The sequence below is a fragment of the Podarcis erhardii genome (assembly GCF_964252035.2).
Source record: "Podarcis erhardii genome assembly, chromosome: 1".
NCBI lineage: Eukaryota > Metazoa > Chordata > Lepidosauria > Squamata > Lacertidae > Podarcis > Podarcis erhardii.
In genome coordinates, this window is record NC_138497.1 from 24,923,744 (window position 1) to 24,944,251 (window position 20,508).

At 43.2% G+C, this 20,508-nt stretch overlaps 1 protein-coding gene across 9 annotated transcripts in view; it reads right to left on the reverse strand.

Moving 5' to 3' along the window:
- SPATA7 (spermatogenesis associated 7) overlaps window positions 1–20,508 on the reverse strand; it is a 62,672-nt gene that overhangs the window by 21,484 nt on the left and 20,680 nt on the right. For 2 of the 9 annotated variants that reach the window (XM_081861955.1, XM_081861953.1), the window contains exons 3-5: window positions 18,161–18,256; window positions 7,935–7,982; window positions 4,090–4,223 (exon numbers count right to left, since the gene is read on the reverse strand). In XM_081861955.1, the coding sequence (XP_081718081.1) occupies window positions 4,090–4,223; window positions 7,935–7,982; window positions 18,161–18,256 (278 nt within the window). Of the gene's footprint in view, window positions 1–4,089; window positions 4,224–7,934; window positions 7,983–13,288; window positions 13,517–13,593; window positions 13,853–18,160; window positions 18,257–20,322; window positions 20,490–20,508 lie in introns of those variants that run through there. The other 7 variants (XM_081861956.1, XM_081861959.1, XM_081861957.1 and 4 more) reach the window with 7 other exon arrangements.

Sequence of the window (20,508 nt, forward strand, 5' to 3'; positions counted from 1 at the left end):
CGTTCTGAGAATGCACTGCAGGAGACCCCAAGCTTCTGTGTTCCCTTCTCCTTGGACACAAGGAAAATTGGAAGTTTTCACTTCTGTATTCCAAACCATAGTTTGCCATGCTGCCTTAACCCACAGAAACTGTGGTTAATCTTAACTTTGGTTAGCAGAAAAACCAACTTCAAGGCTGATGGGAAATGTCAACCAATGTCAAGGCTGATGGGAAATGTAGTCCAAAAACCCCTGGAGGATCACAGGTTCCCCATCCCTGTGATCCATAGTTTAGTGTTACATCAGAACAGAGCAGATGTATTTTAAATCCCAAATCTGGCATAGATCCAGCATTCCCAGGGGCTTTTCAAGCTCTAAGGTTTGTTTATTCAATTTTATTGGACAACAATACTAGTTATAGATGAGGCTTTCCGTTTACATGAACAATTTTTCATACAGGCCAGAAAATTCTACTATCTCATATTAGGATATCTTAAATAACAATCAAGCAATGTGCCTATCCAGTTTATAAGATGCTTCATTTATTCTTTCACATGGGCAACTATTGCAAAAAGTAGCTGGTGATCTCTCTGAGTGCAGGGATTCTGAATGGAAAAATTGGGATCACATGTAGCCTTATGTCTGCAGCAGGTAGATGCAACTGCAACACTAAATACTAATGCTGAAGCTAATAAATGCAAATTCGTTGATGCATGGAAGATTAGATGCCAGCGCTCATCACTATTAATGAGAAGAGAATGCAAATGAATACCACTTAAAAAAAAGCAGAATAGAACAGAAAGTCAGGTGGATAATCAATGCTAAGACGGGCTAATTTGTTTGGACATTGATTTTGTTGGTTATCCAGGAAAGTATATTTATTATACTTAGATGGAGTAAAACCTCAGAAATTTCTATTCATCCATCACTGACTGCTCATAATACCACCAAGTGCTTAGACAGTACAAATTCATATAGTGTAATTATTTAATGACTTTTCATTCTGTTGTCTGAATATTAAGATTCATTATAATTTACTTTCCTGACCCCCAATAGCTGAGAAATTATGAACAGCCTGATTTAGAAGATGAATGTCATCTAATATGTAATCTCTTACAGAAATCGAAGCAGATCCCAGTTAAATTGATGGAATTTAAAGATAAAACAGGTGAGCAGAATCTCCACACACCCTGCTTGTTGCTGGGATGTAACACTGAGACAGGTTGCTCTGCTAGCCACACACTGGGTGCCTGCTATAAGTAAGAATTGCATAAACCACTCCCTACACTTTTGCTTCTACAGAAATCTTAGATTTGCAGCTTGATCCTAACCATGTCTACGCAGAAGTAAAACAGATGAACAGGGGATCCATCGGCTTGTAGACCTATTACAAAAATATTGCCAATTTATATGCCTAGATGACTCTAGGCATTAAGATGGCGAAGGGCTGGGATCTCACCAGCACTGTGCTTTGCAGTCTGCCCAGATCTGGGGCTCATCGCAACAGACCCACAACTTGGGCCCCCAACCCACCCCTTAGCACCTGTGGTACAAGTGGAGGATCTCATTTCTCAACCCAACTCCCTCTTCCAAAACACTAACTACACGGCATGAAAATGAGTAGGTTCTAGGCTTACGCTTTTTAGACAGATGGTATTGCAGTGGCACAGAATAAGCCATTTTAGCATCTAAGCAGTACATAAATGAATGAATGAATGAAACAGCTGCATCTAAGGCAGCCAAAGGTGCTACAGGGTCATAGGCGCCGACTCCATGGGGCCTGAGGGGGCCCGAGCCCCCTCAAAAATTCATTTGGGGGGCTCTGCCCCCCCAATAATTTAAGAACATTATTAGTTATATTATGCTTTGTAAAATCACAAAATTATGTTGGTATTTTTTATTTTCCTTGTTTGACGATAGTTACCTTTTAAAATACATTCAGTAATGAGTTAAAACAAAGCCACTCCCGATCTAGAGAGGGGGTGGGGTTGCGGGCTCTCGACCCATCAACAATCTCGCGGGGCTGGCGTCAGCCCCGCGAGAAGCGGGGATTCCCCCTAGCTCATTAATATTCACCGCCCACGGCGGCAGCCAATTGGCTGCCGCAAAGGGCAGGCCCTCACAGGTTCACTTAAGGTCGGGGCAGCCCGGGGCTCGCCCCTTTCGTTCCCCCAGCAGCAGCGGTTTGGAGGTCTTGGGCCCCCCCAATATTTTTTATAAGTCGGCGCCCCTGTACAGGGTGGAAGGTGCCACCAACCCTGCTTTTCCAGTTGCACATATGCTGCATTTGGCAACAGAGGTTGTTTATTATTATTATTTTATTATTATTTATTGAATTTATATACCCCCCTATACATGGGGGTCTCAGGGCGGTTCGCAGACTAAAATCAAGATATAAAACCACAAAATATATAATAAAAATTAAAACAACAACCCAATGCCCCCCCCACCCAAAAAACACATTTTAAAAATGGTATAGGATGTAGATCAGGTCAGGCAAAGGCCTGGTTAAAAAGGAACGTTTTTGCCTGGCGCCTAAAGGCACCCTCTGGACCTCTTGAGGAGACAGCACATGAAGAAGGGCCTCAGAAGATGATCTCAGGGTCCACGTAGGTTCATATGGAAAGAGGCAATCCTTGAGAGGTATTGCAGTCCTGAGCCGTTTAAGGCTTTATCAGTTGTTATCAGTGTTGATGAATATTGACCCACACGGTTTCATCAACGCAAGGTCCTGGGTCAGTTACCACTGTATCACAATGAAATGGCACTAGGGGTGGTCATGTGTTAAGGAAGAAGTGAGATTGTGCCCGCCGAGAACACTCCTCCTCTTCCTGCATGTTTGGAGTACATGAGGGCCCCAAGTGCACCATCACAAAGCTCTTCCACATGAGGAAGGAGAAGAAACGCACAGCATGTTGATGTCACGGAATGAGGCCTGTTATTCTGCATGTTAAAGGGAAACGATGAGGAGTGTTGAATATGCAGGAATGCCATTTTCAGTGGTGTTCAGAGGCAGCCCAGTAACCCACACAATGCGTACTTGCCTAAAAGCAATGTGTGTGCAAGCAAAGGTAGACCTGTCTGATTTATGGCTGACTCCAAGCTGCTCAGCCCCACTCCTTACCCCAGAGGGATTTTGGTGGGAGAGCTTCTGCCTTGCATGAAAGCAGAGAAGAACAAAGAATGAGGGCAGGAAACATTGCCTGGATAAACCTAGTTCTATACGGACACCATGCAATTTCAGTTCCTGTAGTGGACTTGATTGCAATTTTATTTTGAGCATTGTTCACAAGCTATTTCGGGAGCTTCTCGGGGCTATAAAATGAGACTGAAGTATTCTAAATAAATGCATTTAAAATGTCATATTCTACTTCTTCCTATCTCACTGGTAGAAAGAGCACTTATTTTTAAAGTCTCACATATGTCTTGTAAGACACCTGCATTATTGCAAACCCCACATAAACACGGTCAAAGCAGTAGTTTGCTAGCAAGTGCTGCAGAGCATCTCAAGGTTATAGAAGTATCTTCATCCATGGGCTAAGAAAGACATAACAACATCCTTGATGCGAGAAAATAACAGTGACTAAAAGATGAAAGCTCACATATTTTATCTGACATTCCTCTCTTCTTCTTCAAAACAGAAAACAGAAGTAACTACTGTGCATATTGCATCTCCAGCACCAACAATATTCCAAAGCACAATTATTTTCCAGAAACCTAATAATGTCATCACTCACATTGTCAGATACCAAATAGTCATGCAAGAACCAACCAGCTAATGGCCAGCATTATGCAGCAGCTGGATGCAAAATACACCCTGGTGCATATTTTAAACCGAAAATGAATCCCGTCAATTGTTTCTCCTGCTCTCATTGCTATGAAAACAACATTATTCTTCCAAGTGTTTGTCTTACAAAAAGATTCCTCTCCTGGCTAGCATAATTCTACCCAGTGCTAGTCAACAAGTGTAGCTATGAAACCAAAAGTTTACGAGAACTAGTAATTTGATGTGCTATTATTCAACACGACAATGAAAGCAATTAGAATGAATTCTTCTCTGACAGGAGTGGAATCAAAGGCTAATTAAAAAATAAAAATCATTATACCTACTTTTCTATAGGTGGCTGACAGTGGTCTTCTACTCTCCCTGGAACTAGATCGGGACCCATTTTTAGACGAAATCATCTCCTTTTCACATTTTTCGACTTCTTTCTTGAGTTTCTCTCTTCGCTGCTGGTCTGAAACTTAAGGTAAGGAAAAATGAATCAGAGTTAAAAACAGAGGGATTCATATTAAGGCTCCTTTTAGTAATTAAATTACTGAGATATTATGTGTTATGATAGATTGAGGAAGTTGAAAGTTTTGAGATATAGTCCAGAAATGTATGCTGCTCAGTTTAATTATGTATCACATAAGTGTTATCATCACCCATCTGGGTCTACTACCACACAAATAGTTATGTGTAACAACTGCATTTCTCCTCATCCCTAGCCATGATTGCTGAAATTGATGGGAGTTGAAGGCCAGCAACATCTGGAGGGTGAAAGGTTCCCCAGAACTGGAATAATCAAATACAAATAAACAAATAAAACAGTTGCTTCCTTAAAGTCAATTGGAATTTCATTTGTACTTCGACAGTACTAAGATGAACTATTATTTTGTTGTGGTTAACAGAAATGAGACAAATAATATTTACTTGGCAATGTCACGTATGTGTCATATATATGCTGAAGACGCCCCTCTGGCCTTTTGACAGCTAAACTTTTAACAATACAGCCTACCTGGAAATTATTAATTAATGTATGACAGTTTTCGGTTGGTGGTTTTGTTTGCTTTTAAATTGGATTATTCATGTTGTTGTAACCCAAACTGGCAGCTAATGCCATAGGCTGGGCAAGGAATCAAACCAAATGAATAAGTATCAGTGGGGCTTCATTAAGAACATATTAAACACACAGGTTGGCAGCTAAAGTTATATTTCACTCTCATAATCAATTTGAGTCAAATGTAATCCAAGAAGCTTGGACTTCCTTTTTTCTCTAAATTGTTAACAGTTATTTCAGCTTTCAGATAAAGGGCAACTAGGTGGACAACTTGTGGTTTCTGAAAAATGAGTAAGGTAAAGGTAAAGGGACTCCTGACCATTAGGTCCAGTCGTGACCGACTCTGGGGTTGCGGCTCTCATCTTGCTTTATTGGCTGAGGGAGCCGGCATACAGCTTCCAGGTCATGTGGCCGGAATGACTAAGCCGCTTCTGGCGAACCAGAGCAGCGCACGGAAATGCCGTTTACCTTCCCGCCGGAGCGGTACCTATTTATCTACTTGCACTTTGACGTGCTTTCAAACTGCTAGGTTGGCAGGAGCAGGGACCGAGCAACGGGAGCTCACCCAGTTGCGGGGATTCAAACTGCCAACCTTCTGATTGGTAAGTCCTAGGCTCTGTGGTTTAACCCACAGCGCCACCTGCGTCCCCCGAAAAATAAGTAGACATTCCTTTAAAATAAACACAGGATCTGAAACATTCTGCGGGAGTGAGTAATTCAGTGTGGCACAAAGTATACAAAGTCAATGAGGCCATACTTCTGTGAAGTGATCTGTGAATCATCTTTATGGATGACACAATAGATATCTGTTAATTAAAATGATAGGAACCCTTCTGGCTTCATTTCTTCTGGCTGCTCATACAATCAGACACACTATCTTTTATATGACTGCATATGGAAGAAAACGCAGTGAGTGACTGCATAAATCCACACATCAATTTGTTATAGCTAAAACTTTGGCTCAAATCCAAAGAAAGTTAGTAACCTGAATGTTCCATTGAACTTAGTAGGATTCAAATGAGTTACAACAAGTTTGTCATAGTGATCTCTATGTAAATTGAAACATTGCAAGTTTCCCCTGGGTTTGGGTCAATATGTTTTATATTTAAAATGAATGTACAGTAATTCAAGTGTGCTTTGGATTGCACATGTGCAGTAGTAGTAGTAGTTGTTATTGTTGTTGTGTTGTTATTAGAATTTATATACCACCCTATACTTGGAGATCTCAGGGCAGTTCACAGGACAAATTCAAAATATAAAACCACAAAAGATATAATCAAAATAAAAACAACAACCCAATAACCCTCTCCTCCAAACACCCCCCCGCCACATTTTAAAAGGGCTGTCAATCAAATCAACCAAAGGCTTGGTTAGAAAGGAACATTTTAAAAGTTTTCATCCATAAATGATCAAAGAGGAAAGTAAGAGGTGAAACTTTGGAGCCAGTGGATAAAATTTATTTATGTCAGCTTGGCATTTTCTTACAACATAACGCTTATCAAATACAAACAAAACCAAGCCAATTTCTTCAAACCCATTAGAACAGCAGAAAAGCCTTACTGGATCAAACCAAAGGCCTACCTTTTGCTTACACAGTGGCCAACCAGATGATGCAAGGAAGCCCACAACTGTCCACTCCCACTCATGTCCCCAGCAACCAGCATTCAGAGGCATGCTACCAACCTCTGATCCTCACGGTTACAGATAACCACATGACTAACAGATGCTGATAGCCTTTTCCATCATGAATTTACCTAACCCCCTTTTAAAGACAATGAGCATAAACCACCACACGTTCTCTAAGGCAGACCTTCTAACAATGAACAGTTGTGCAATGCTACAAATTCCTTTGTGCAGGAAGCTTTCCTGTTGAAAGCTTTCCTACCCCAAAAGATGTAAGATGGGAGTATAAAGAAGGAAAGGTATTATTGATTTCACAGGTGGGGTTTATTTAAAGTATTAAAGCAAAGCACTCAGTGCTGCTATTTAAAAATTCCAGGTACAATTTTGATACGCAATTTTCAAGCAGAACCAAACGTATGTTCCAAAGATATACTGTTTTCTTTTCAGGAAACCAGCAAATTATGACACTGGCCAACAGTCAGAGAGCACCAGCCTCGTATGCAGAAGGTGGCTGGTTCAATCCCTGGCATCTTCAGGTACAGCCAGGACATTGCTGTGGAGCTGCTGCCAGTCCCTGTAACCAGTACTGAACTGGATAGACCAATGGTTTGGCTTAGTAAATTCTATGTTCTGCCCATGGATAAGAAAATGGCTCCAACTGTCACGTAGCACTGCAAAACGATGCATGCATACATCACCTAATGAATGCACAGAAATAGCTAGAAAAATAATGAGTCTGTAGCTTGAGAGCAGATACAGTGGAATTACAGGAGGGATATATTTTTTAATTTGACAAGCAGATGGGTTCCCCTCCCCCCACCTTTGAGTGATACAGTTTGGTGCCCGGCAAGCTCATAATTTTTCAAATCATTACTGCAAAAGTTGCATATGCTTCAACTGTAAAAGTATATTCCTTTATTGTGTTCGCACAGGAAATGCGGGACAGGCAGACAGCTGGTCTAAAAATGGTAATTTCAGATCAGCCAACACCTGACATGACATTTTCTGTCACATATTGGCTATAAGTCCAATGAATGAATGAATGAATGAATGAATGAATGAATGAATGAATGAATAAGCAAGCAAAGCAGGAAGGCTCTGAAGAAAAATGACAGGTTTTCCACCACAGCCTGGCAGGCAGGTATTAAAGAGAAAGAGTAAAATATTCCTACTCTCTTCTATGTTATTATGGAGTGTTTTAACAGCAATGAAGTCATCCGAGTGGGATTGGCTCACCCTCAGAATCCGACCTTATTTGAGATCTGTGGATAATTCCCCCCCCCCAAGCCAAATTAGGTAGCAACCTGAAAGGATTGATGGGATATTTTCAATGTTAGTCCTACTCAGAGCAAACCCATTGAAATTAATGGAGATGACAAACATAGAATCATAGAGTTGGAAGGGACCCCAAAGGTCATCTATGAAAGGACAATGTATTTTAAAAAGAGAAAATACCATAGTATGCCTTCAGAAAAGTTTTTAGAAGATGAATGCCTCGGAAATACGTACGTTTGATGCTGTTTAACCTGCTTTTTGGTACTGAGCAGTCTACAGCAGCTGAAAAACAAACAACATACCATTAAAGTGAGTGAATCAACATTCTCTTTGAAGATTTGCAATAAACAGACTTTGCTTAACGTCAGCTTATTGGTGGGATGTATTTTCGCCAAAGCTACTAAAAATGCAAAAAAAACTTCTATGGCTGAAACATAATGGCCAGTCTACACTTTAAATGTTTTCACTCATTTAACTAGCCTTTTGGTTTTAATGAATCCAGTTAGCTGTGTTAAAGAATGAAATAGAAAGCTTGTGACCGGCTTTTGCAGAAGACGGGCGTCGTAATGAGGATTCTGTGCTGTACTTCAACATCTCTGAACTCTTATTACAGAACGGTAAGGCCTGTAACTGTAGCTGTGGATACGTACTGTTCCCTGACACAGTATTACTTAATAAAGAATGTTTGTTCCTGTCCAAGGCTTTAATGGGTATGGAACTTGAGTATTTGTGCCCATGAAGTGACTGCGGAGAATGTGGTCAGTGGTGCATGGAAAACCACCAACATCTGAATGACCACATCAGCATATTCTAATGGTATATTTATTCAAGGCCGCACTCAGATACATACAGAGCATCTAGTTTCCAATACTGTTAGTCCTACGAATCAGCCCCATCTGAAAAAAGAGGTACGTTTACAGTCTATTTATCAAGCAAGATGCTAAAGTATGGATCACAGTATAATTAAATGTTTTGGGCACCCAAAGCAGTGTTTAAAATTTGCACTGCCAATTAGGAGTTTTTATAGCCATAATCAAGTAAAGAGCTGATGCGCTTTAGCCCACTGATTTCAAGACCAAGGCATGGCCTGACTGGGCACTGAATTGCAGGAAGTGGTCTTAGTGTCAGACCATTGATCCATTTGGCTCTGAATTGTCTGCAATGACTGGTAGTGGCTAGCCAGTGTTTCAAACAGGGGTCTCTCCCAGTCCTACCTGAAGGTGATGGGGATTGGGGTAACTGAGCCCCTGAAGGACCAGGTGCGCAGCCTGGGAGTCATTTTGGACTCACAGCTGTCCATGGAGGCACAGGTCAAATCCGTGTCCAGGGCAGCTATTTACCAGCTCCATCTGGTATGCAGGCTGAGACCGTATCTGCTCACGGACTGCCTCGCCAGAGTGGTGCATGCCTTGGTTATCTCCTGCTTGAACTACTGGAATGCGCTCTACGTGGGGCTACCTTTGAAGGTGACTCGGAAACTACAACTAATCCAGAACGTGCCAGCCAGACTGGTGACTGGGAGCGGCCGCCGAGACCATATAACGCCGGTCTTGAAAGACCTACATTGGCTCCCAGTATGTTTCCGAGCACAATTCAAAGTGTTGGTGCTGACCTTTAAAGCCCTAAACGGCCTCGGTCCAGTATATCTGAAGGAGTGTCTCCACCCCCATCATTCTACCCGGACACTGAGGTCCCCGCTCTGTGGAACGCCCTCCCACCAGATGTCAAAGAGAACAACTACCAGACTTTTAGAAGACATCTGAAGGCAGCCCTGTTTAGGGAAGCTTTTAATGTTTGATGTATTACAGTATTTTAATATTTTTTTTGGAAGCCACCCAGAGTGGCTGGGGAAGCCCAACCAGATGGGTGGGGTATAAATAAATTATTATTATTATTATTATTATTATTATTATTATTATTATTATTATTATTTTGCATGCAAAGCAGATGCTCTGATACAGATGCTATAGCCCTTCTTAGCCCTTGCTGAGGCTTAGCAGCGCCTGGATGGGAGACCATGTGATGGAAAGGTTTGTTCACTGAGCAGGTTGAGTCACCTGAGTGCCCCGCCAGTAAACCAGCAACAGCTTCTGATTGGCCAGAGTTCCAAGAGAGGCAGTTGGAGTGGAGTGAGAGGTGGTGTGAGAGATTCATGGGGTCAGATTCTGTCAGGAGAGTTCGTTCTGACAGGTGGTAGAGCTGAGGAGAGCCAGAACTCTCAGTATATGCTCTAAGGTTCTGAATCGCAGAACACAGTTAAAATAGAAAAGACACAGTCCCACATGGTGTTTACAGGAAAAAGGGTCCTCTGAAGGAATACTCTGAGAGGAAAGGGCAGTATTGATTTTGAGGCCAAGGAGGATTTGGTGGTCTGTAAGAGAAACAGTCCAGTTAAAATCCTAAGTTTCTGAAGTGTGAGTGGAGAAATCTGATCTATGAAAGATGTATAAAAGAAAGTAACCATAAGCTTAAACAGCATACAGCCTATAACTTGAAACAGTATATGTTTTAATAAAAAGCAACAGCAGTTTGTTGCATTACAGTGGAAGAAGGAGGAATAAAACTCCTTGTTTACATCTCTTATAATAAAGTTTGTTTGCAACCTGTTTTCCCAAAAGAAAAGCCCACCGTCGCTTGTAATTCAATCTCCATTAGGGATTTCACCTGAGGGAAAGGGAAACAGGGCCAGCACAGCGGCACCAGGGAGAGAGAATGCCATTGCACCATTGCACTTGAGAACTCTATTCCACCTTGAGTTGCAGTCATGGAATTCTAGAGCTGGAAGGAACCTCAGAGGTCATCCAGACCAACTCCCCCACCCTTTTTCAGTGCAGAGGCACAACTACAGCATCCTTAAGAGATGGCTGCCCGGTCTCTGCTTAGATGTCTCGATGTCGTGGATTGGCTGGATACAGAGTAGTGGGAGGCTCCACCTGGCGAACCCCCAAGGGAAGAAGGCTCAGGGCCAGGGGACTGGTGGTGGAATGGTGAGGAGTGGTCCAAGGATGAAGAGGGAGGAGACTGGGAGGAGGAGGTGTCAGAAGCTGAAGAGGTAACAGTGGTGAGCAGGAAGAGGCAGAGGGCAGTCCAGAATCAGAGGCAGAAGCGGAGGCTGGAGAGGAGTGGGGCAGGCTTGTTGGAGAAGCCAGGGAGTCTCTCTTTCCTGCTGTGAGCATCTTCCTTCCTCCCTGGTCTCCCAGAACATGGAATGCAAAGAGCAGAGCAGAGAGAGACAAGATGAAGGAGTCTCAGGTTGTTGGGGAGGGGAGGGGTGGCTAACACTGGGAGGGGTGGCTAACACCCCAGAGGACAAGATCACACTTCAAAACGACCTTGACAGATTAGAGAACTGGGCCAAAACAAACAAGATGAATTTTAACAGGGAGAAATGTAAAGTTGGGCAAAAAAAAAATGAGAGGCACAAATACAAGATGGGTGACACCTGGCTTGAGAGCAGTACATGTGAAAAGGATCTAGGAGTCTTGGTTGACAACAAACTTGACATGAGCCAACAGTGTGACGCGGCAGCTAAAAAAGCCAATGCAATTCTGGGCTGCATCAATAGGAGTATAACATCTAGATCAAGGGAAGTAATAGCGCCACTGTATTCTGCTCTGGTCAGACCTCACCTGGAGTACTGTGTCCAGTTCTGGGCACCACAGTTCAAGAAGGACACTGACAAACTGGAACGTGTCCAGAGGAGGCCAACCAAAATGGTCAAAGGCCTGGAAATGATGCCTTATGAGGAACGGCTAAGGGAGCTGGGCATGTTTAGCCTGGAGAAGAGGAGGTTAAGGGGTGATATGATAGCCATGTTTTCAAATATATAAAAGGATGTCACATAGAGGAGGGAGAAAGGTTGTTTTCTGCTGCTCCAGAGAAGCGGACACGGAGCAATGGATCCAAACTACAAGAAAGAAGATTCCACCTAAACATTAGGAAGAACTTCCTGACAGTAAGAGCTGTTCGACAGTGGAATTTGCTGCCAAGGAGTGTGGTGGAGTCTCCTTCTTTGGAGGTCTTTAAGCAGAGGCTTGACAACCATATGTCAGGTGTGCTCTGATGGTGTTTCCTGCTTGGCAGGGGGTTGGACTCGATGGCCCTTGTGGTCTCTTCCAACTCTATGATTCTATGACCTGGGGGAGGAATCTTAGAGAGTGGTGAGAAGTCCTTGCAACTGCCTAACTGGGGCAAGACTGACTGGGAAGAGTTGTTGTGATCACTAGGCCTGCACTGTTTTGGTTTCTTTGAAAAAAATAGTTAATTTCACTGACACTGGGTGTTTTATGGCTTACCTTCTTCTGACTCTGACTCCTGGCACCCTAGCGAAAGGATGCCTACCGCCCCCTGAGAGAATTGTGAGGGGAAAGAATGGGATACAAATGCACTAAGTCAAAAACCAAAAGTGGTCTGAGTGATGAGGTAGTGCCACGGAGTCACATGGGATTGGGCAAGGCAGCACTGCCAGTTCAAGGCAGCAAGGGCACATAGATGGAGCCAACCCAATGTTCTCCCTGGTGTGCCTACATAGCCCCAACCTTGCCACTGATGTGACCTAACCTCACATCCAGGTCAGCTGCGGTTCCGCCAGCACTGACACCATTCCACTACACAGGCTGCTATTGTAAGTACATGTGTGTGTGTGTACATGCACAGTAGACTGCGCTTGTTCGATCAGAAGTTAATTTCCCTCCTCACCTCCTTCTGTGAGGCAAAAGTAGAATTCTGTTGGGTACAGGGGTGCTAGAAATAGCAAAGGGATCTGTGGGGTGGCTGGGAGTCACAGGTCCACTATGCACTGGGTGGGTATGTCAGAAAACTGGGGGCATGCTGTAGTCTAACTCCTCTTCTTTCCTTCCTCTCTTCTGCCCACAAATGCCCCTTCCCTGTTACAAAGCTATCTATAGCGCTGCATTGCATCCACACCATCTGTAACCATGGTAACCAGGGTGAGATGCAGGTTTGCGGATTCTGGCTAACCACATGGTTAATGTGGTAAAATTATGCAAACGTAACACTGCACCGTGGGTGGCTCTGAAAAGGAAGGAGGCAGGCACCCGGTCCAATGCTAAGGCACTGCCTCTGGATGAGAACCAAGGAGCTGTGGTTTCCTTAAGCTTTGCTGTAGGATGGGCACTTGTCCTCTCCCCATCTCCTTAATACTGGGCAGTCCTCTTTTCACTCTGCTGCCTCCTACATTTTCAAGAGGACAGCGCTTGGTCCTCTGTTTGGCATTCCATCTTGAATTTGGGGAATTATCTGGACTTCAAGATTTTCATCAAGCACTCCAACTAGTAGTACATATTCCGTTGCATATTCTAAGCTTCCATTAAAACAAAACAACACCAGTGAAGTTCAACCCTCACAGTTACAGAGAGAAAAACTCAAGCAAGAAAATGCACAGGTTCTACCATGATGTTCATTTAACAAAGAAGCGCTCTCCTTCTGTCTTAAGCGAAAGGCCTCAAGTCGGATTGACAAGCCAGAAAAGCTGCCAACAGCAATTCTATCCCCTGAGTTAGCCTGTGAGGGGAAGGGGGCAAGACTCTTCCACTTACTGTGGTTGTATTTTATAGCAGTGACGTTACCTGCATGACTGTCCAGCACACTGGGAAGGCTGGAAGATGGGGGAAGACTATTCATGATAGAAACACATGCACTGTATTGAGCTGTTGGCTGTCAGCTCCAACAGCAACAGGTGCTGGTTGGAATGATAAATCAAGGCTTTCTGGGTTTAATTTGACCCAGGTCTTTCCAGAGGCCTCAGCTTTGGAGAAGTAGCAATAGTAACCAAGATTATATCTGACCATGTGCAGAGTGCTGAGTCTTCACTACTGAGAAACTCAAGCCGTTCCCTGAATATCTAGGGCTGGGGACAAAGCTTCCCAGTCACCTGGATGCATGAGAGGCTGAAACAGTTGTCAACAACAGCCGGGACAACTGCCAATTGGTTCTTTCCCTGCCAGAACTGGCTCCATCCGCCAACGTTCCTCTTGGTTGCTCCAGAGGGAGAAATAAGCTTAGCAAGCCCCATTCTGTGGCCTCAAGTGAAGGGATCAGTCACCAATTGGCTCACTCCTCTGTCAGAGATGTCTCCATCAGCAGCAGAAGAGATGAACAAGCCCTCTTCCATCAGCCTGGCTAGGGCCAACTGCCATTGGACTCCTCCGTCCCCAGAACTGTCTCACGCTATTCCGTTGTCTTCCCATGAAAAGGTCGGTGCTTTGAGCTTGCTTCTTTTCCTCTTCCCTCCTGATTTTTCCTTCTTATACCCTTTCATCATAAACTATATGCCACTTTGGGCGCCATGACAGAAATGCAGTATCTAAAAAAGCAAATAGCGTGGCAACCAAGAAAGCCTGAGTTTTACGAGCACAGGGAGAACCAAGTGAAGGGAAACACAGACCAAGCCCAGGGGGTCGGAGGGAGGGCTATAAGGATATTTTTGCAGCAAATCCAGGAGATAGTCTCCTACTATTGGACCACACTTTGACTATTAGGGTCCATTCCCATTCTTCTTTCCTCCTCCCTCTTTCTCTCCCTCCACTCCTCTCCCCTCCACCGGCCAACTGTCTTCTCATCCTCTCCATCAATTGCTGCCCAAAGTAGCGCCTTAGAAATATGAATTACCTAAACAAGAGAACTCCCCTCCCCCTCCAGGCACAATTACAGAGATAAATGACCTGCTGCACAGGGCACAAATGAGATATGTTAATTTAGTGCGTCTAATTTGCACATTCATAATGTATGCTACCTTCTGCACCTTTTGGACTCCTCAGCAGCAGCTGTTTCCCTTGGAGAGGGTCACTTTGAGATGTGAGTGAGGGCCAGCATCTCAACCAACTTCTGTTTGCACAGATATCCACATCTGTCTTGCCTCTAATCTGGCAAGTGGAAGGTGCGTATGTGTCAGCTGGTATTCCTTGGGGCAATAGGCTTTGCTGGAAGGGACTCAGGGCATGTCAAAAGTGGCATGATCCTGGTCAGTCAGAAAACACCCATATCTTTTGGTCCTCTCCTGCTCTCTTTTCAGGACAAACAGCTGTGGTTAGTTACTGTTCCCCTGCCCCCTGCCATTGTGCCTTGACTGCTTCCCCAAGAACAGCTACACTCAATGCAGGAAAACAAGCAGCGCTGCCCTTCTTACATCCCTAGTAGTGGTTTATTTTTCTTATTTTCTGAATATCTGATGATACACATAGATTACAACAGCTAGAAAGTTATGGATTTATTTATTTTTTTAAAAGTGACATGAAACTGATAGTAGCAGTTTACACCCTGGGCAGACGATGCTTATGAGCTCAGGAGCTGGGAATTAATTTTGTGCAATGAAGCATGCAATTGGAGTAGGTGCACTTCAACAAAAATATTGGCTGATTTATTTCACAGTGATGTTCACTGAACTGTACAGTTTTCTTCATAAAGCAGGTAGGTGTTGGGCAGCTTGTTAGATTTGGGTGCAGGAGAACTGCACACCAAGGGTGAACATTCTGGACAGCTTTGGGTTCTCAGCTTCTATTCTATGTTTGCAAAATAGGGATAACATGTCAAGGGGCTTGTAGTGGGGATACATAGCTCAGAGACTGTAAAATACCTGGCCCTATAAATTGCAACTTTAATGAAATTATTTTTTAGAACCATCTATTAAGGTCTTTTGTACTGTTTACCTTTAACCCAGTATTTGCAATTATGGTTGACATTTTAAAAATACAAAATGGATACAATTGTTTGGTATAGATTTGTTTTACTAAGTCACATTGAGTTCATTTTTTTTAAAAGCGACTAATATATGTTAATGATTTCATTTAATAACAGGGCAGTGGCGTAGCGTGGGTTGTCAGCACCCGGGGCAAGGCAAGTAATTTGCGCCCCCTAACCCGTGGATTTGCGCCCCTTAACCCGTGGATTTGCCCTAACCCCAGATGTTGCGCCCGGTGCGGCCGGCCCCCCCTGCACCCCCCACGCTACGCCACTGTAACAGGGTGAATATTTTCTGCAAGATGACTAAAAAGTTGTTATATGTAATTTATGTGGGGGGGGGAAGGATCTGGAGACTAGTTTGATTTGACTGGCTGAGGCTGAACTCTTAAACACATAGTGCAAGTCTATATATGTCTAGTGAGAATAAAGGCCCACTTAGTTCAATGGGACTTATTTCCAGGTGAAATGTATCTAGGATGGCAGGTGTAATAAGGAGTAATTGAACACAAGGGGCCTTTCTTTCTTCTGGGTAAACATGCATACAATTGCATTGCAAACCCAGGAACCTGAATGGAATTACTACAAATCTGAAAATACATAAGGCAGATGTGTGAGTAACCCCATCTAAAAAGGTATTAAATATTAAAATCAGAATGATTTTGTTGTTGTTGGCATCTGTCTGTCTTGAGAGACAATGGATTGTGCCTCCTGGGGTGAAGGCAAACCTCTGCATTAGCAACACTGAAGTGATCTCCCTGGGGCACAAGTGTGTACGGAGGTCGTGGACAGCCCAGAAGACAAGACACCCCCCTTCTCAGCCTTGCTCAGGTGCTCCAAAGGAAAGCAGAGCAATACGTCTGGCGCTGGCTTGGCAGCAGGAGTTGCTGGAAGGAGGCATACAAGCCCCCATCCTACTGTCTTAGGGGCTCCACTCAGGATTTGTATAGGGTTTACTCCTTAGCCTTTTCGTCTCCCGCAAGGCAGCAGAGGTGTAGGAGCAGAGTTTTCCTTCACCTAGATGGGCTACCTTCCCAGGTTGATGAGCCCCATCTGCCCCTCACTTCCCTCTACAGATACAGCCTTCTTGACCGTTGGACCCACTAAATGGTTCTCGTCCACTCAATCTGCCAGAGCCTATCTTTGCATACAGGGAAAAGTCCCTAGCTCATCAAGAGTTTGAGGCTTCTGATGGGGAGAATGATGTACATGAGTTAAAACTCAACCAAGTTAAGACAGCCAGCATCCCAGTCCAAACCCTTCTACACTGTTCCCTCCTCTCAGCCATGTCACTTTCACTGGACTCTTCCCAATTGTGCCTGTATGGACCTCTCCCTTCCACCCACCAAAGAGGCAGTCACTGGGATGCTCACCAGCTGCCAATGGGAAAGCCCTGAAACAGGGCATTCTGAGGACCGGGAGGGTCCAAGCCAGCCTTGCTCCCATCACATGGCAACACTGGACTCCATCTGGGCCCAACAGCGGCATCAGCTCCAGGCTGGCACAGCGATCTGCCTGCCCCACTTTCCACCACTTTCTGTGTGCGGCAAGGCTCAATTCAGCCCAGCAGTCAATTTTAGTATTACCCCCTAAGTATCTGCAGACAGAACAATGCAGATCATAGTTGGAAACCATTTTGTGTGTGTCTGAACACACAACATTTGAAATTAAAGATCATTTAAAAGAAAGGTTGTTTATTGACTATGCATCTTAAACTGCTACAAGGCTTAAGGCAGGCTGCATCCCTATACCCATGTGCCTGGGAATAAGGTAAAAAAAGGTAAAGGACCCCCTGGATGGTTAAGTCTAGTCAAAGGCGACTATGGGGTTGCAGTGCTCATCTCGCTTTCAGGCTGAGGGAGCTGGCATTTGTCCACAGACAGCTTTCCAGGTCATGTGGCCAGCATGACTAAACCACTTCTGGCATAATGGAACACATGACGGAAACCAGAGCGCACAGAAATGTTGTTTGCCTTCCCGCTGCAGCAGTACCTATTTATTTACTTGCACTGGTGTGCTTTCAAACTTCTAGGTTGGCAGGAGCTGGGACCGAGCAACAGGAGCTCACCCCATTGTGGGGATTTGAACCGCCAACCTTCTGATTGGCAAGCCAAAGAGACTCAGTGGTTTAGACCACAGTGCCACCAAACCCAATGTGACATACAGTACTTCATAGGAGGCATGCATACAATTGTGCTCTTATTTTAATCTTGCTCCTATTTATGGGATTGACAATTGAAACATAAGAGATTAAAAATATGTTTGTTTTTTAATATTGAACCACATACTGTGATTTTATAGAGGGTGAAAATGGAAGTGTGTCGAGGCAATGCCATGCAATGAGAAATAAAGGAGGATTAATTAATGCTCACGTTTGTGCCAAATATTAATTAGCACATAGCACTGACTTTGGAGAATGACTATCTGCAAATGATGTACCCTAATGATAGAAAATCTTTAGACAGACATATTGGCACAAGCTGTATTCAGTCTAGTGCATATATTCTTGATGTAATTTCAGTGGGAAAATAATATCTTTTCAGAATGCACAAACACTAGAGCTTCTGATTAAATTTAGCATTTCAAACACTCAGTTAAATGTTGGCAAGGTTAGGAGTTGGCATTTTTCTTTTAATTCTAAAATGGCAGGCTTTAAATGTGAGTGATTTTTCTTCCCCCCCCCAAGCGACAGATAACAGGGAAAATGTACTACTAAATAATTACTCCATTCAAGGAGAGGTGAATGACTTGTATATGCTTACCTTTAGCTGAAAGTATTTTATTGTAATGGACTGCCATGTGATCCCTGATCAGGTACTGGTTGCTTAGTCTGCGGGAGGAGTCGTCAATGCAGAAGGCTACAAAAGTAAAGCACATTTGATCGTTATTGTGGAAAGTGCCAGTAGTCTTCACCAGCAATTGCAGAAATATAAGTTCAAAGAAGGAACACACAGATGGAAACAGGTCATTGAGAAAAACTCTTTCCAAAACTTGGAATAGTGGACCATGGTGAGGTAGTCACAAGACTTTGGCCACTCAATAACCATGGCCCAATGGGAAAACTTGTGGAAGAATAATTGGAAATTCACAAAGTGTTAAACGATTAGAGAGAACTTTCTAGAAATGCAACGCTGATGGTACTTAACACCCTGGAAACTTTCGAAAGTGTAAAAAAAGGTGTCAAGTAATTGCTAGAGATGCAGAGATAATTCAGGAACTTTCTACCACATGTGGTGGTTATGCAAGAAAATACAGGTATTCTGGGAGAGTATTCATTCAGAATTGCAAAAAATGCTAAAGATCTTTTTAAATAAAAAACCAGAGGCCTATCTCCTGAGAGTTACAGATTTGGATATTCTGCAAAAAATGAAGGGTATCTTTTTATACGCCACGGCGGCAGCAAGAGTTCTTATCACGGCAAAATGGAAGAATATCGAAATTCCCTCAATGCCTGAATGGATCCAAAAGCTGACAGAATATGCCAAATTAGATGGTCTATCAGAAAAAATAAAGAACAAATCAAAACAGGAATTTGTCTCAAAATGGGAGGTCTTCAAAGAATATTTGAAATATAAATATAGTAGTTTAAACTCTGTTGCAGCATTCGAGGAACTTCAGTAATAGTTGCAAGTTAGCCATAAGAGGTAAGCTATATCAAGAAAAAGTTAAATGATGATAAAAGTCTGTATTGGCAATAAGTAATATGAGACTGAAATAAGGAATAGATGGGAGGTGGGTCTATAGTGTTAAGACCAACTTATGTTTTATTATTTGTTAAGAAAATTTTGTGTTTATTGTTATTCCTGTGTGTAATTCTGTATCTGTGTTTTCTCCTTTTCTTCTTTTTTTGCTGTATCAATAATTTTTTTTTTAAAAAAAAGAGAGAAAAACTCATGAAGAGCAGGGTGAATTGGAATCTGCAACAAAATGCTGCAGTATGGAATGCTCCTGTTCCATTTCACTTTGTTCCAAAAAAATCATCAGGGAGGAAGCTAGATGGATCTCCTGGAACAGAGAGCCTAGGCATGACAATGGAAAAAGACCATGCCAAACAAACTTCAGATTGTAATGGGATATGCATGAGGGCCTCCCCAGATGTTCTAAGTCAGGGATATGGAACCTGTGGCCCTCCAGATGTTATTAGACTTCATCAGCCCTAACTAGTGTGCCCATCAGCCAGGGATGATGGCAGCTGCAGCTGAACAGCACATGGGACTCACTGATTCCTCAGTGGTGTTTAAAAGAATGGGGAGACTCATGAAGCAGGAGGTGGCCCCTGTGGTATTCTGGTATTAAGCAGGTAATTCTTCCCAAGATTAATGCAATATTCCATCTAGCATGATCACATCACATGCTGTAGTATTAGAGGCGGCTGTGAGAGAGATTGGATATCTGGTAGGGACAAGAAGCCCCATGCTAAAGCAATATTTTAAATATCTCATTCAGTTAATATTCCTGCTTTAATTAATGGAGTATTTAAATAAATCAAAGCTGTTTTTAGGGCTCTGAACATAACAAGCCTTAATTAGCCAAACTCTTCAACACATGAATTCCTTACTATGGGCTTCAACAGAGTGACACTCCTCTCAGCGCTCTTTTATATATTTTTTTGCACATGGCAGGCAGAGCTGCACTTATTTGGACCTCAGATTCCAAGTGGTAAGTAAGTGCACATCTACTGACAATCGGTTCTTCCTCACTGTTTGTGGAACTAGCAACAGGCACACTCAAATGCCACCAAACCTGGTGGCTTCCATCTCTGCAGTTTCCACCAGCTTTCAGACCCCTTACAACCTTTGTTTTCTTTTTATTTGCTGACAATAAGGTCCCATGTCTTGCCGTGGCAAATCGCAGGAGGACACTTTGTACTCAAATGGCTTACACATGGACATACTGAAAAGCTAAGGGTAAAATCAACACTTACATCAGAATGCCTGTCTTCAGTTATGAAGCCATGAACAAGCAAATCACTCACCACAGAGCCATTTCAGTGATGCTTCTGAGATGTAAGGTTTACCGTTTAGCAGCCAAAGCAGCAAAACATATCCCTGCATATGAAACTAGGATGAGATCCTCAAAAACAGCTACTCCAGAATAGCCCCATTATGAA